The following is an 18,301-nucleotide window of genomic DNA, read 5'->3' as shown; positions in this document are numbered from 1 at the left end:
ATGAGTCGGCTAGGGTTTTCCCCGATGAGACTGGACATGGGTAACTCGGCGAGTTGACGGGACAACTCGACGAGTTGGGTTGGGTTTTCGCGAGGTTCTGTAGGGACAAGGGGGACTCGGCAAGTCACATAGATGCAATCGGCGAGTCGGGTCAACATGGACAGTTGACTCGAGTGTTGACTTTTGTTGACTTTATGGTTTGGTCAAGGCAGGGAGTATGGGGACCGTGGAGGGGTAAAATGGTCGTTTACCCATTCCATGAGTTTGATAAAGAGATTTACCTAGTTTATTTCAATTCGTGATTGAAGTGTTGATTAGAGATTATTATCTTATGTGTTAGGCGGAGGCTAGTTCGAGATCGGTGTACGAGATTATTACTTACTTGATTACGAGGTGAGTCTTCTTGCTATACTCACCATGAGTGGTATCTATGTGTGAATGGAGAGTCTTATGTGTTATATTAATTATTTTGATATATTATGCATTATTTCTTTGTGATTTATGTTGAGTATTATTATTATGAGCTTGTTGAGTTAGGATCAAAGGGTCCACCCGAGTTGTGGGACTGGAGGGTCTCCACTGAGAAACATTGACCGGAGGATCGTATTGAGTTGGCCTCGAGTGGCTAATGTGATGTGTGTGGCATTTTGGTGAACTCACTAAGCTTCATGTTTACCGTGTTATGTGTTTCAGGTACCTCTTAGGATCACGGGAAGGCACCAACTTGGTTGTATACACACTTGAGTTGGAGATATGTTTTTGGATGATCTCGGATTCGTGTTATAAATAGTTTTGAAACATGTGTTTTGATAACTTGATGTTTGTGGAATTGGTGGTTTTGAAATGAGATAATTGGGTTTTTAAATGAAAAAAATTTTGTTTGAAAATTTACGGTTTTACAGTTTTGGACCCATTTTGGTCCCATAGATGAGATCTTGTGGATTGTTATCATTTCTGAAGCTTAGAGTTGCTACTCTTGATGTTCTTTTGGTCCTTTAGTCATAAAGTTGTTATCTTTAAGACTTAGAACCATCCATGCATGAGTTATGGCCATTGTTATGGAAGTAGAAGGTTATACATCGAGATTGGGTTCGTTTGGGTCATGCAAAGTCACGAAGTCAGTGAATTTATGGTTCTAGACGTTGTTTATGACCTAGATCTATGGTTCAGACTTCTGGACTTAAGCATTTAGAGCTTAATGTCGAAAATGGCTTAAAGGAGGAGTATGTTGGGCGTACAAGTCTGTACGCGCAACGTGCAAGCCAGATTACATGTACACTTAGCATACAACTGAGTACGCCCCACATACTCAGTCAGGAGGGTTTTGGCCTTTTGGGCTTCGTGTTGGGTTCCCTTTTGAGCTTGGGTGTTTAAGTTCTTAACAGTCCATCTGAGTATGAGTGTCTTGGACCAGGAATTTTGGTTGGGCTTTAGTTTAAGGCCTATGTAAGGGAGTTTGGGCCCAATTTGTAAAATTGGGCCATAAGTGGGCCTTAGTTGGTTATTTGGCTTTTGGGGCTTTTCAGGCTATGATTTTAGGCCTTGGTCTTGGATTAAACTAGGTTAGGGGTAAAATGGTCTTGTAGGGTTTCAAAGCACTCCATGGATGATGGCAATGGGCCCCTTTGATGAATTCTAGGTTAAAAGCCCAAGACTTGTCTTTTCCCTATAAATAGTCATGTATTATTCATAATTAGGGTTAAGAGAGTGAGGCAAAATGTAGCCGCCACGTTGTGAGGTTTCTTGTAGAGTTAGATTCTTATTTATTAATTGTAATTTATTCCTCATATTTGAATAAATCGAGTGATCATTCGACATAATATCATATTTGTGTTTGTTCTTATTTCCCGCATCTTGTTCATCAAATCTCAATTAGGGTTTTAATCCCAACAAGTGGTATCAGAGTGAGTCTTTGAAGATCTATTGATTTTTGAAGTATCGGTTCTTGATTTGATGATTTTCTACACAAGATTTTGAAGATTTTTGGTGTTTTGGCTGCATGGAATCAAGATTTTTGTTCGATCTACTGTTCATGGAGATTTATGTTTTTCATTGTTCATCTACTGTTAATCTGGATCTATTCGATCGATTTAGCCCAATTTTTTTTTCTGTGTTCATCCGATTACGTATTAGTCACAAGCCCATCATCGTTGTTTACTATTCATTTGTTTCACTCAAATAGCCCACATATTTCATTCACTGTTGTTCATTGCTCCTATATTGCCGATTGAAGTCACAGAATCTCGCAAACCAAAAAGTTTTTTTTTTATTATCTTCATGGCGATTGAACACTCTTATGTTCTGGTGTATCTTACAATTCTTGATTTCTATTTGATTTTGGTCTTGCTCTTGATTTTTGGTCTTCAAATCGATTGTGTTTGACCTAATCGATTTTGTTCTCGAGTTTTTATAACAATGTTAAGTATGATGAATCGATTATAACAATTTTGTTTTGAGAACCGGTGAAGAACAGAGGAACATGGTGTTGGATTTGATTGAAAATAGCTTGTTTGATCTTGAAATCTATTTGAGAAAATCAACTTTGTGTTTATTGGGGTCCGTATGAACGGGTAGGATCTTTTGCAATCATATTATGAATCAAAATCAATGGTTATTGGAGAATATCGATAGCCTTGAGTTTGTATTTCGGAATCAAGTTCTATTTCAAGACTGATTGCTAACTGGAACGAAAGGCTGATTTGAAATTGGATTACATTCAGAACTGTCTTGATGCCCTGTTCGCATTGCCAAGTAGGTATATTGATAGGGGCTTGATACAATCAGGACGAACGAATGAAAGTCAAAATTGGTTTGAAAATCTCACCTGCGAACGATTGAAATCGAATCTCACTGGGAACGAATGAAATTGGAATTGGAACTCAATTGGAAGAACACCAGTCAAGGCAAAAAGTCAAAATTGACTATTGGAGGTGAACCACGAACGAACCTGGAATGATTTAGTGTTCGCGTGTTTGTGCTAGAAACGAAAAACGAACGAAATTGACTGTGATATGGGTGTTTCATGAACTGCAAACGAATCAATCTCAATTGGGACGAACATTGGTCAACAAAAAAGTCAAGATCGGTGTGAAATCCTTATCTGCAATCGGAAGCGAACCTATGATTGGGTTCGTTTGTCAGCCCTTGGAACGAAAGTAATTGGAACGAAAAAGGGGAGGACCGAAAGCGAACTTGTGGTTCGGCTCGGCTAAGGTTTCGCTCCTTGTTCGCATCATGATGTACCTGGAACAAACTTAAGTTCGGTTGGTTGCTCTTGGAACGAAAGCACTTGGAAGAAAGAAGGACCGAAAGCGAAAGGTGATTCGCCTGATGAAGCTTGGAACGGACCTGGAAGCGAATGTCTCAAATGGAAACGTATGGAACCGAACGCTCGGTTGGGTTCGCTTCGGGTGTATAATTAACGATCTTGGAACGAAGTTAGATTCAATCGCTTGTGCTCGGAACGAAAGTAGATGAAACTAATTAGAGTCATATTTGTAGGTTCGTCTGTGACCATTCGTTTAAAATCACCATTCCAGTCGCATCCTTTTATCAGGTTTCAAATGATGAAGATAACTCAAAGTTTCACACTTGGTCCCTGCAACTTCAAGAACTTGACGATCTGGTCCCTACACTTTTCATGCTTTGGCGATTTTGGACCAATTCCAGATTTTGGTGCAAATAAAGGGGTTTATTGGTGCATGATTACGATTTCAGCCCCTGAGGTTCTGGAAAGTGATAATTTCAGCCCATTTTCGAGAAAGTTTACAATTTTAAGGGCTGGTGAACAGTTTTGGATTTTTCAACGCTCATCTTTTTTCATGAACAGCAAAATAAAGATTCCATCAAGTCTTGGCGGTTCGGAAAGTCGTTTTTCGTGATAACATCAAATTTTCACGATTTTTTCGGATTTTATACTTCATTTTGTATATCTTTTTGTCGCTGGGGAGCTTAGTAAATTTTTATCCATTCAAGATCATTCTCATGACCATTTGAAGACTTTATAATCATGTTTTTGATTATAAATCGGGGGAGAATTTGGTATGGCCATTCGAAATGGGATTTGTGACTTTTCAAAGTTGAAGATTTTTTATAAAGCTTATGGTAGAATTATGAAGGTAGCTTTTACAATGGAAGTTCTTCATCGAGCTCTACTAAAACTTTTACAGAGAAGTATCCTTTACAGTGGAAGTTCTTTATCAAGCTCTGCTAAGGACTTGTTATATCTCCGACTTCTTGTATTTTCTCGATCAAGTGGCGTTACGAATCATAAAGTTTGGGTTTTTACATGATATTTTTTTGATGGCTTATATCATTAGCTTATTTGAAGATCATTGTGACTTGGAGGGGGAGCTCTTCAAAGACAAGAAGTGATTCGGTTTCTTTGTTCTGAAATGGGTTTTTATGGCGGGTTTGGTTTTCATGAAGATTCTTTGGGATTACATTCGAAAATGAAGTTTAAAGACATTACTTCAGTGCCTGATTTATATATCCTAGAGCCCGTGTTTGAAGACTATTGAAGAATCAAGATTCGTGGATTGCTTCATATATTCCTCGTTGCAGATCTTTTTATTTGCTAGATGCTTGTTTTGGAAGTTAAAGCATTGTCATCCATTCCATACTTTGAGGGGGACATTGTAGGGTTTCAAAGCACTGCATGGATGATGGCAATGGGCCCCTTTGATGAATTATAGGTTAAAAGCCCAAGACTTGTCTTTTCCCTATAAATAGTCATGTATTATTCATAATTAGGGTTAAGAGAGTGAGGCAAAATGTAGCCTCCATGTTGTGAGGTTTCTTGTAGAGTTAGATTCTTATTTCTTAAGTGTAATTTATTCCTCATATTTGAATAAATCGAGTGATCATTCGACATAATCTTCATATTTGTGTTTGTTCTTATTTTTCGCATCTTGTTCATCAAATCTCAATTAGGGTTTTAATCCCAACAGGTCTTTTACCCCGATTATAGATTTATGGTCATGGTTTGGAACCCAATTGGTAATTGGGTGTCATTTTGATTTTTGACAGTTCGGGGAATCTATCAGCTAGCAGCCAGAGATCGTCTGTGTGATTTGGCAGTGCGATGTGCGTTTCCTTAGTAGGTTTAGTGGGTTGAAGGCACCAATGCTGGCCTATGGTTTAGATGTTAGGATGCTATATGTTTGTGCGACTTGTGCATGTATTGTATGATGGCATGATTACTGGGGCAGGGCCTGATGCCAGGTGGGGCCTGATGAGTATATTGAATGTTAGTTATAAGTACTTGTTTCTATGTTTACTAGGCAAGGCCCGATGTCGGGTGGGGCTCGCTGACTGTATGGTATGCTATAGTCTTTGTAATTATTGCATGTGTTAGTAAGGTTACGTCTATATATTTATATGATTATATGATTATGTGTGTATCAGGGAGGGCCTAATGTCAGGCGAGGCCTGGTGATTGACAGATCTATAATCCGAGCGGGGCTCGATGCTGAGCAAGGTTCGATGTCGGGCGGGGCCCGAGGCCGAGTGGGACTCGAGAGCGGGCGAGGCCCGATGGAGGGCGGGGACCAGTATGTGTTTTATGTATGTATGGTATGAGATATCTTGGGGAACTCACTAAGCTTTGTGCTTACGGTTTTCAGTTCATGTTTCAGGTACTTCAGTTCTCAAAATGGAAGAGCTCGAGATGATTGTAGAGCACACACTTTATGATCTGCATTTAGCCTTGTTCTAGGATTTATACTCTGATTGTAATGTATCGTTTTGAAACAACTAAAGGATGATACTACTTCTATATTTAAAATGAAATTTTATGTCAATATTTTTTGGGATATTACAAAAACGAGGAAGACCAGTGTTGTCCGAACTTGACATCCACAATAGGAGAAAAAAGAATTCAAGTTAGTTGATTTTAACCCTTAATTATTAACCCATAAACTTAAATTAAGTTTAGGATCTATATTTTTTATTCGAACTTTGAAGAGGGATGTTGTAATAAAATTCAAATCTATTTTAGGTAGGTAAAACATTTACCAATTTCAATCTCATGAAACTCCTAGATCTTTGAGATTCATTGAACTATTCAATGATATGTTTAATCTCGATTATGCTCTCACTTTTGTGACTGGGATGCCGATGATCACAAACGAGATGTGAATAACCATGCACATTAGCTTGGTACTCTCGATATCATTTATCATCTAATCAATGTGCCAGTTAGCCATACATGCTCCATTAACCAATGATAATTTACGAGACACCCATTTCCACCTTTTATTAGTCCATATTAGTGTGTCGGTTAACCACACACGCTCCACTAACGACTTATATAAAGTGCAATGTGCAATTTCATGCATTTGCATCAAATTCACATTTTTACTAAGGTAACTAAGATTCGGAATTTTATAAAACATTTAGTTACTTCACTAATTCAAGTATACTTATTAATGGGAATTATTTTTCCTATCAAACCCGTTCGGCTAATGACGCTCCACTAATAAGGGAAGCGGTGGATGAGAGTGGACACCCATTCAACTACCATTTTATAGGCAGTTTTCTTATACCCCCTTATAGAATCGGCTTCGTGAATGAGACTTACTAGCGGTTTGACCGACTTATCTTATACATATAATAAATAATAAATATTTAATTTTACATATAGTATAAGGTGTATTTAAAACATTTCAAAATATTAGGTTTAATTACTAAATTTCTAAAATAAAAACAATTTAAATTTAAAATTAAAATGAAACGAAATGATTTAATAACTATTTATTAATTAAACATTTAATTAATTTATTAAATCAATTTTAGGAGTATCCATTAAATTAATCAACCTAATTTAACCTAATCCTCCCCCTAATTATTTTTCCAAAATATGGGAGGGATCAATTAAATCTTGCAAATATCTTAATTAATCAAATAAGGAAATAATTGTTAAAAATAAGAAATTCCACCATATTTAGCAATTTTCGGAAATATGGAATGGATTAAACAAATCTTTCAATTATCTAGTTAATCAAATAAGGAGATAATTATCAAAAATAAGAAATCCCACCAAAACCCTAACTTCCATAATTTGGCAAATCTTGGGGAGGAAGGCAAGGATTTCAATATTTGCCATATATTCAAAAATCCATAGGGTTAGGAAACCCTACATTTTCGAAATTACAAGGCCAAAGGAAAAGGTTCAAACCCTTATGCAAATTTTCGAAAACTAGTGCTAGGAAATCCTAATTTTCGAAAACCCTAATTTCAATGGTTTTAATTGTCATAAAATCTAATTGTCAAGTTCAACCAATTGCATCATATTCAATAGAAAACAATCCTAGGCTCTGATACCACTGATGGATTTTAAGCAAAACATACAATCCTATGTGTGCATGCAGCCCTAATTAAAGATCTATATTTAAACTAATTGCACATACAATAATGAACAACAAAGTATAAACCCTAGATCCATAGTGTATAACCAAGATTCACATAGTAAAGAGTTATGAAACAAACCTTTCAGATTGTTATTGTAACAATCTTGAATCCTTGCTTGAAAGACCTTTGGTAGCAAGCACCACAAGTGTCGCGTCTCTAATGGTTCACAAACAAACTCAAGCAACCAAGGAATACTATATATATATATATATATATATATATATATATATATATATATATATATATATATATATAGAGAGAGAGAGAGAGAGAGAGGAATAGATCAAAATTTCAGCCAATGTACTTAGAAAGAAGGCATAGACGAAATTCAACCCTAAGAAGGGTTTATATAGGTGTTAGGAAGGTATTGAATAAGGCGGTATCTCCAAGATAACCCTAATCCTTTAATTTCCTCCCTAAGGCATCCAACGCACCCTTAGAGCCCAAGAAAACCCTAGAGACACTCTAGATTTCGTTTCCCCCTCTTTAGGGAGGTTCTAGAATTGTCCAATGCTTCAACTAAGTCCATGCACATTTAATTAATTCGTTTAACCCCAAAATTAATTCCAAGTTAATTTCTGATTAAATATTAATTAAACATTACGATTTCTAATTAATATATTATTTTCATAATACATTAATAAACCATTTATTTTTATTTCTAATTAATTTATTAAGCAAGTAATAAATTAATAAATCATTCTTCTCTAAAAGCCATCCTATTCAATTGCCAGATTTGAAGGCAACCCTTAAGAATTGTGATACTATCAATTAAAGTATATACCAACTATAGTTATGGGCTTAGATGCCTAATCCAACAATGTTTCTTGTAATTAACACATATTTTGATATTATCTTCAAAAAACAATTGACAAAAACAATAAAAAAAATCATAGTATTAATAAAAAAATATGTTAAAAGATGAATAATTGTGATTCCTTTCTGTCATTATTTGATTCAATTTTTGTTTGAGTGCAACAAAACCCAACCCTTTAGGATATCCTTCTGATTCCTCAACTGCCTTTTTCATAGTCTGTTCAAATATTTGATTAAATTCTTACTGCCTTTCATATATTATATGCTTTTCCAGCATAACATTCTTTATTATCAAATTTCTGACCATTCACTGCTTTGCCAACATTCTAGAAATTAACAAACCCAAAATATTTGAGCAAGTTCATGAGTAGGTGCAAGAAGCAAAGCCCGACACTCGAGTACATTGAAATCGAGTTGTTGAAGGATACCAAAGGAAAAAAGTTGCAGTCATTCTTATTCCTGGTTGAACTTGTTGGATGATGTCAACACCCTTGTAAAATGGGGATATTCCTATTTGCTCAATTTCAAATGGGAAACCTATAAATGGTCATATTTGAATGTAGTTAAAGGGTGTATTGATGTGTTGTGTGAAATATTAAACAAATATGATTACCATATGCCCTGTGAACATAATATATATATATATATATATATATATATATATATATATATATATAATATGAAACAAATATGAGACAAATGTGTTGAAGGATACCATACACGTACACTATAATTGACAAATTTTGGTCGGTATGTGAACATAAAAAAAATAATATGAACATATCACTATGACAAATAGATATAAAAAAAAGAGATAACTTACCATGTTATTACCAGTAGTGGGAAGGAAACTATCGTCACCATTTTTAGTCATCTTTGCATTTGTAGGATCAATACTAGATAACAATGGTGAAGCTCTTTCCCAGTAATTTTATCTCCGATAATTTCATATTTTATTTAAGTTATTTTTGTAGGCATTATAAAAAAAAATAATGATGACCAAGGTAAATAAACCATAGAAAAGCATACTTTCCTTTAATGTGTAAATCTGGCCCATGTCTTATTTCACTTATTTTCTCCATGCATTAGAACATTTTAAATCAAATAAGATAACAATTATGTTATTTGCTATTTCCATCGTTAATAGCCGATTGAAACTGACAAAAAGAGAAATTGAAGCTTTGGGGAGCGATTCCCCTTTGCCAAACGCCAAAATGGCCTTTCAAAATCTAAAAGAGCTTGAACATGTGGTACTGTAACTGAAACAAAAACAATGGTGAATAACAAATAACATTGTCCAATCGTGAAGGAGAAGGGTTCCTCTTTTTCTGTAATGGAGATAAATGTTGCCCATCAACCAAGCTCCTCATAAAAAGAATTGAATCAATTCAAACAACTGGTTATTAGTTTAAACAATACGTATAAATAAACAAACATGAAGTTAGGTGGCAAACCACAACAGCTTAATATGCAAACACAACGAAATCAAGCCTAATTAAAGACAAATCATTATAAGTGCTGAAGAAGGTGAAAAATGTAAGATTCTTAAGTTGCAAATTTGATAACTCTTCTAAAATTTTAATAAATGTATTATTGTTATTCTGATATGCTAATCACATAAAAGATCCAAAAAGTTATCAAAGTTCTACATAATACACCTAAATTTCCCTCTTTAGCTAACTGGGAATCGAATTTTGCACTTATAACATATATAAACAAATTCTATAATAAGTTATTAGGCTTCAACACTATAATTTCAAATTTGTTATTTAAGGTACTTTATAAAATACAATACTCTAAAACTAAAAATCTCACACATCATGCGTCAATAGGTTATAAGTTCTTACAATGAAGATGACGTCTTTTCTTGGAAACTAGTAGTAGAATTTGCTGTTTTTGTTGGTATTCTAATGATAACTATAAACATATATACAAACAGTTGGTGGGTAAACCCCTAAAAAGGAAAAATTTAAGAAGGGAGAAGGAAGAGATATACCTGAAACGGAAGGGCAACCAAGTGCGAAAAGGGAACCGCTACAATTACAGTCGATTCAGATGGAGGTATTCCTTCTGTAGCTGCAAATTATAAAGAAAATAGATAGAGAAAGGCGACGGTTGTGATGCAGTGATGTGTGTGTGTAGATATAGGTGTGTACATCTGATATCTCAATGAAAAGAAAGAGAGAAAGACGAAGGTGACTATTGGATTCTTTAGGCACCATTAGTACCTCCAAAGGGTTAACATTGAGAAAACTGATAATAAAAATTGAAACGAAGTAATATCACAAATCAACATAAGTAAATCATAAAAGCAATTTGATGAATGGAAGGTGGGAAAATTCCCAAAACAAATACATATTTCACACGAAAGACATAGTCGATGAAAAAGCGGAGTTACCTGAACGAAACGCTACATGAGGCAATGAATCACCTGTTTTTTTTTTCTCTTCCAACATTTTCCAACTCCAAATCCATAGTTTTCAGATTAGTAATATTTTTGAAAATTACGTTTGCATATGCCTGAATCAAAAATAGGGAAGAAATTATGGCTCGGATAATGTTATCTGAAAACTGAAGTTTGAAGCGATTTGTGACGAGGGAACCCTTTGCCGAAGAACTCATCAGTGGGTTAACATATAGAAGCAAAAAAGAAACACAGACGTAACCCAATAGAAACAATAAACAAAGAAAATTACCAAATTCAGGTTGAAGTGTACTTCAAATAGTGCAGCGACGGACACCACGATGACTATCATTTTTCTGACTTATCTAATCGGAAACTTTCACCTTCATCTCAACCACCACCTAATCGCTCCGGTCCTTCTTCTTCAACTTCCATTATTTTATCAGCATTTCCATCGTCCATATATTTATCTACAATTAAACCCTAAAATCGACATGGTCCACATGGAGATTGGGTGAACGACGATAAACACAGTTGCATAATCCCAAGCACCGAAAGTTGAGGATACTGGTAGTGATGATGAAGACGATACCGATTTTCCTTCCGATAGGAGTTAAAGAGAAGAAGATGAATGACGGCGGATAGGGTAAGGGTGGCCAACTCCAAAATCGATAAAAAAAAAAAAAAAAAAAAAGCAGTGTTTAACACATGTAAGGACACCAATCTTATTATTATTGGCTTATACGGACAGTAGATTTTAAGTGCAGAAAATAAATCGGAAAAAGCTAAAGCGCAAACGTAAACAAGGCCACATGAGGGTAAGGAGACGAAAGGGCTATCTTATTATTTTAAAAAAAGTTGTAGACCAATATGAACCATTTACTGTTCCTAATGGGGCTTTTATATATATATATATATATATATATATATATATATATATATATATATATATATATATGGTTAGGTTAATATCAGACGGCGTAATTTTGTGAGACCGTGAGACGCATTTTTTTATTTATTTTTATTTTTTTTAATTAATTCAAGTTCCGAAAATAATATTTAAAAAAAGAATTTTTTGATTTTTCCAATTATTTTGCATTTTAAAATTATTTTTTAAAATATGTACAGTCTAATATTCTATTAAAACATTTCACGTATTTTAAAAAAAAATGGAATTTTTTTTATTTATTTTTTATTTTTTTAGTTAATTCAAGTTCCGAAAATAATATTTAAAAAAAGAATTTTTAGATTTTTTCATTTATTTTGCATTTTAAAATTATTTTTTAGAATATGTTAGTGTAATATTCTATTAGAATATTTCATTTATTTTTCAAAAAAAAACGGGATTTTTTTTATTTTTTTATTATTTTTATTTTTTTTAGTTAATTCAAGTTCCGAAAATAATATTTAAAAAAAGAATTTTTGGATTTTTCCATTTATTTTTCATTTTAAATTTATTTTTAGATTTGGTCTCACGATCTCACAAAATTAGAATAATTTCAAATGAAACTGAACATATATATATATATATATATATATATATATATATATATATATATAATTTTAAGTTATTGAAATGTTGGTACTCTCTTATCCTCTTATAGCCTTGCCGAGTCCACCTAACCAATTGTCGAGCCACTGCCTATAGTGTTACCTTTGATTTAAAAGAAATTTTAGTGCATACCATGTTACAATAGACATTATCCTGCAATCATACATAGAGCCATTGTCAGGACCGGTCCAATGTTTTTTACTACCCGGGGCAAGATAAAAAAAATTATGCCCTTATATGTGTACCGTACAATAACAAAAACATTATATAAAAAATATAATAAAAAATGCAATAATTTTTATAATCAAACAAATAATACAAACAAAACATACAAATTAAAATCACCTAAAACGATGTCTTCGTGCATTTTTTTGAAACAAAAACATCTCTTATTTTACAATAATCAATCTTTTGTAAAAAATCACTTTCAATACTTAAAATTGCTAATCCATTTAATTTTTTTTTACTCATGGTACTTCGGAGATACGATTTCAAAAGCTTCAATTTTGAAAAACTTCTTTCTGCAGAAGCAACCGTAACCGGCACCGTCAACAATATCCTATAAGCAACCAACATATTACGGAACATATCAATTCTTCTTGCATACTCCATTATTTGAATAGATGTCCAAGGACTTTCACTTTTGTAAGCTTTACCCGGCAACATTTTCTGCAAAATTTGTAACTCAATGAATAAATCATCTCCATCAATATCATAATCTTCACCATTTTTCAAATTGGACTCGAGATTTAAACAATATTTTTTTAATTCATCATCATCTAAAGAAACTAATTTGGAACCATCAAACAAAAAACCAAATATAGATTCAAAATATTGCATTTGTTCAAATCTACTTTTCAATTGAACAAGAGCCATATCTACAAGAATAATAAAATATTCTCTTTTAAATGCTTCTTGAGAAGATTGATGTTCTCTTTCGGTATTTGGAATTTCATCAAATTGTTTTTTTCTTTTAGAATTGCGTTTTTGAGTAAATTCGGGTTTAACTTTAACACTATTTGCTATTTCTTTTGCTTCACTAATAGCAAAGTCAAACCCATTTTCCGTATATCCTTCAAAATAATTAATTAATCCCTCTAAATTTTTTACAGCAACATCAAGAAGCATTTCTTTGGATTGTAACTTTTTACTTACCAAATTAATTTTGTACAAAATTTCATACCATATAACTAAACTTAAAATAAATTACAAACTAGAAAAATTCACCATTTACTAGTGAATCAGCATCTCTACACACTTGTCCATTATCACTTATTATAGATAATTTTTTTAAAGCTTTTCTTATTTGAGAAAATTGTGTTTTTATTGCTTTAACACATTCAATATGACTTTCCCAACGAGTAGCTGATAATGATTTAAGTGTTAGATCATCTATAAACTCAAGTAAGACACGCCATCTTTTTGTTGAATTAGAAAAAACATTATAAATTGTTTGACATGTACCAAAAAAAGTTTTTGCTTTTCGGCAAGAATTTGCCATATCACACAAAACTAAATTTAAACTATGACATCCACAAGGCATATAAAAAGCTCTATTATTTATATCAAGCAACCGTTTTGAACACCTTGGTGTTTACCTTTTATATTCGCCCCATTATCATACCCTTGACCCCGAACATAGTTAATATCCAAATCAAGAGATTTTAGGGCATCTTGTAAAACATTAAAAAGACCTAAACCGGATGTATCTTCTACAACTAAAAATTCTAAAAAATGCTCTTCTACTTTTAACGGAACACTTTCCAAATCTACACATCTTATAATTAAAGTCATTTGTTCTTGGTGACTTGCATCCGGAGTGCAATCAAGAATAACAGAAAAATATTTTGCATTTTTGATTTTTTTAAAAATTGCACTTTTTACCTCAGATGCTAACATTTCAATTAATTCATTTTGAATTTTATGACTAAGATAATGATTATGTGTTTCTCTGTCTTTAATCATTCGAAAATGTTCTTTCATTACCGGATCCCACTCCGCAATCGATTCAATTACATTTAAAAAATTGTCATTTGAGTTTTCATAAATTTTTTCATTTGTACCACGAAAAGCCAAGTTATTTTTTGCTAAACATTTTACAACAGAAATAATTTTAATCATAACTTCTTTCCAATGTTCGGTATCTTTTTTTATCATTTCTTGAATTTCTTTGTCAATTGTTTCATTTTTATTTAACCTAATTCGTGTTTCAGTCCATGTTCTTAAATTAATCATATGGTCAGAACTATTTTCATGTTGTTTTAATGTTTCACTAAGATGCTTCCAATCTTTAATTCCTTCTGTTGCCAAATTACTTTTAGTTCGAATTGTTTTAAAAAGCTTACAACAAAAACAAAAAACCTTATCAAGCTCTTTTGAATACACTAACCATTTTCTATCATAAAAATCACCATTTTTTAATTTACGAATAAAAAAATCACATGAAAAATGTCTACCAAATGAATCTTTTGGAAAAACTGTATTGGCATCAATTTCTCTCTTAGGTCCTTTTTCTATTAGTAAATCTTTCATTTTAGAATCTAAATCACCCCATACTCTAGGATCAAAGATATTAAAGTCGCTTGGTTTATCTTTATCAACAAAATCTTTGTTTTCAAAATCATTATGAATTTCAACTGAATCATTGTTTTCAAAATCATTAGGGATTTCAACCGAATCATTAGAAGCACTAGGTGGGTTATTAATTTGATCATTAGAATTATTTTTATTACCATTTTGATTCGTAACTAAAAATTTATTCAAAGACCCTCTTAATTGATTAGTCTCTTCTTGTTCTTTTTTCTTTCGTTTTCTATTTTGGGCACCTGATGGCTATTTTCGGGGAAGCATATTAAAAAGGCAACAAATATAGTTATAAAAGCTAAGCAAAGAAAGATACAACCTGACCAAATTGTATGAAATAAGGCTTCTGCAGTTCTGCTACTTCTAGTCAACAATGTCAAAAATATTGCTCCTGCTTCACATTACATAAATAATAACAAAAGTAGTTTAGACAACAATTATTGAATAATGAACACAAAACAGATTTCAAAATTAAACTCACCAAATCTTATTGTTGAATGTTGAAACAATGGAGAAATCTGAATTGTATCAGATTCAATTTCTGAAAAACTGAAACTAAAATATAAAATAGAAACTCTTAGAGAAGCAATTAACCAAATTTTTTCTAAACCATAAATAAACTTAAATAAACAAAGATTTCAAGTTTTAACTTACCCAAATATAATTTGATGATTTCTAAAACAGCAAATTCAAATATAAACACAAACAAAAGACAAATCTGATTACCTGTAATGAAACAGAGACGAAATTAGGTGAACATATTTTTAAATAACCAACAAACAAATCAGATGAATAAGAAATTGAGCAGATTTTAGAAACAAACTTAAAAAAATATGAACTCTTGGAGAATAAATCAGATATATGCAACATAAATCACTAAATCAGATTTCTAAAACAATCAAAGGAACCTAAATAAACACAAATTTCAAGTTAAAACTTACCAAATATGATTTGATGATTCCTGAAACAATAATATCACGTACAAATACAAGAGATGGGAAATTTGACTTCCTGTAATGAAATAGATAAGAAATTAGGTCACCCGATTCTAAAATAGACAACTAGAAAACGAAGCAGATGACTAAGAAATCAAACAGATTGAATAAACTAACCCAAATCATTGCCCTAACTTTTAAAATAACCAAATCGATGATAAATCGGACTAAATCACAGCTTTGCGTTTGAAGACTAAACTGAATCGGAGAATCAGGTATGTAAAAAGAGTAAAATCAATTCGACTGGAAGGAAACGAAAGCAAAACCTGAAAACCTGTTCTTCCTTTTTATATGGGAGAGTGGAGACGTATTGATTTCTCCCATCAAACCCGACGCCAACGAGATTCTAGGCATTAGACACGAAACGTTTGGTTTTTATAGGAGCACTAAACGTATGGCAATTGGCGCGCCTTCTTTCTTTCTTTCTGCCACCGTCCTCTCGCTTTCTTTCTCTCATCGTCGTATGCAGATTTTCGGGGTAAGTTTTTGGGCCGATTTTATATATATTATACATATGTAGCTGGACTTCTTTGATGCCCAGTCCCAGCCCAATACATGGGCGACTTGGGCTTAGGCCCAGGGCAGCAAATAATTGGGGGCATCAAAGAAGTCCAGCTACATATGTATAATATATATAAAATCGGCCCAAAAACTTACCCCGAAAATCTGCATACGACGATGAGAGAAAGAAAGCGAGAGGACGGTGGCAGAAAGAAAGAAAGAAGGCGCGCCAATTGCCAAACGTTTAGTGCTCCTGGAAAAACCAAACGTTTCGTGTCTAATGCCTAGAATCCCGTTGGCGTCAGGTTTGATGGGAGAAATCAATACGTCTCCACTCTCCCGTATAAAAAGGAAGAATAGGTTTTCAGGTTTTGCTTTCGTTTCCTTCCAGTCGAATTGATTTTACTCTTTTTACATACTTGATTCTCCGATTCAGTTTATTCTTCAAACGCAAAGCTGTGATTTAGTCTGATTTATCATCGATTTGGTTATTTTAAAAGTTAGGGCAGCGATTTGGGTTAGTTTATTCAATCTGTTTGATTTCTTAGTCATCTGCTTCATTTTCTAGTTGTCTATTTTAGAATCGGGTGACCTAATTTCTTATCTATTTCATTACAGGAAGTCAAATTTCCCATCTCTTGTATTTGTACGTGATATTGTTGTGTGATATTGTTGTTTCAGGAATCATCAAATCATATTTGGTAAGTTTTAACTTGAAATTTGTGTTTATTTAGGTTCCTTTGATTGTTTTAGAAATCTGATTTAGTGATTTATGTTGCATATATCTGATTTATTCTCCAAGAGTTCATATTTTTTTTAAGTTTGTTTCTAAAATCTGCTCAATTTCTTATTCATCTGATTTGTTTGTTGGTTATTTAAAAATATGTTCACCTAATTTTGTCTCTGTTTCATTACAGGTAATCAGATTTGTCTTTTGTTTGTGTTTATATTTGATTTTGGTGTTTTAGAAATCATCAAATTATATTTGGGTAAGTTCACTACAAGAAAAAGACCCTTTTACGATGCGCAAACCACGACACTCCTTGATTTATGTTACGCAAAAGCGTGTGACATTAAAAGAGTGTCATCTCTTAAAAAAATTTTAAGGATTTAGGTCGCGCATTATTGCGTGCCCTTAAATTAGTGTCTAACTAAATAACACGGAGGGCACCTATACTAAAATGTGTGTCGTCTAAGGATGTCGCTTTATAAATTTTAATGGAACGTGCGTTTTCCAACCTTTGATAGCTAAGCGGGAACGAAATCCTGAAAAATTAGAAAACTCCGCCTTTTTCTCATCTTCCTTCGTTTCTACTTTTCTCTTTTCCATGGTTTGGCTTAATGAAGCTCTGTAAATTCCATGAGTTATCGTTATGAAGTATGGAATGCAAAGCTTGATTTTCGTTTGTTTCTAATTTCCCATAGATAAATCAAAACAACACACAGACGAAGAACCCTAACGTGCGTCTTCCTTCTTTGTAGTTAGCGGGAGGTCTTTTATTTTCTTCTAAAATCCCGATTCTCTCATTTTTTCTATCGACTTAGTACGTGCTAGGGTTTGTGGTGGTGATCGACGGGTACGAGACATAATAGAACAATTGAAGAGGCTATTACAAAGGGTTGAAATCGTATGGAATCGTTTGGAGATGATTGAGTTTAGCTTTCACCTTCGTCAAATCTTAAGTTGGAACAAGACTATTGAGATTGAGGTTTTTTTGCTCCCAAAAATAGACCTTACAAAATCATTACGATTGAGGGCACTATGATGAAGAACTAGGGATTCTAAGCCCGGCAAGGTTTCCTCCTCTCCTTGAATTCATGTTTTCAAAACCTAAAAGGAAATTTAGGTTTTTATCTCCTATTTTAGAGTTATCTTTTTAAATCGTCTTGTTCCTTCACCCAGCTTGGCTATGGATTCCCGGTATGGCATCACAAACCTGCGACTTGGTTACTCTCGAGCCTACAAGGGTCGTTGAAACCCACAAGAATCTTACCACAAGGTTTCGTGACTACAGAGTGGTTGAGGTCGTGAACTTGTTA

The 18,301-nt window shown here is 33.3% G+C and overlaps 1 protein-coding gene and 1 long non-coding RNA gene across 2 annotated transcripts; both read right to left on the bottom strand.

The window, feature by feature from the left end:
• Positions 1 to 9,286: 9,286 nt before the first annotated feature.
• On the bottom strand, positions 9,287 to 11,313 carry LOC145057506 (uncharacterized). Its single transcript, XR_013686124.1, has 3 exons — positions 10,923 to 11,313; positions 10,625 to 10,746; positions 9,287 to 10,302 (listed from the first exon to the last, which is right to left on the bottom strand). It is a non-coding gene; the product is annotated as an uncharacterized LOC145057506 (long non-coding RNA).
• A 1,214-nt stretch (positions 11,314 to 12,527) lies between these two features.
• LOC145060463 (uncharacterized) lies at positions 12,528 to 17,591 on the bottom strand. The gene is made up of 7 exons (XM_079008121.1): positions 17,501 to 17,591; positions 15,420 to 15,491; positions 15,247 to 15,306; positions 15,085 to 15,156; positions 14,199 to 14,929; positions 13,781 to 14,066; positions 12,528 to 13,372 (listed from the first exon to the last, which is right to left on the bottom strand). Exons 1-7 carry the CDS (start codon positions 17,589 to 17,591, stop codon positions 12,528 to 12,530), a joined length of 2,157 nt encoding a protein of 718 aa, XP_078864247.1.
• Between the last annotated feature and the right edge of the window lie 710 nt (positions 17,592 to 18,301).

Source organism: Lactuca serriola, chromosome 6 (genome assembly GCF_051521515.1).
Source record: "Lactuca serriola cultivar US96UC23 chromosome 6, Lser_US96UC23_V15, whole genome shotgun sequence".
Taxonomy (NCBI): Eukaryota; Viridiplantae; Streptophyta; class Magnoliopsida; order Asterales; family Asteraceae; genus Lactuca; species Lactuca serriola.
Note: the sequence above shows the minus strand (reverse complement) of the source record. Positions and strands in the feature narration are given on the sequence as shown.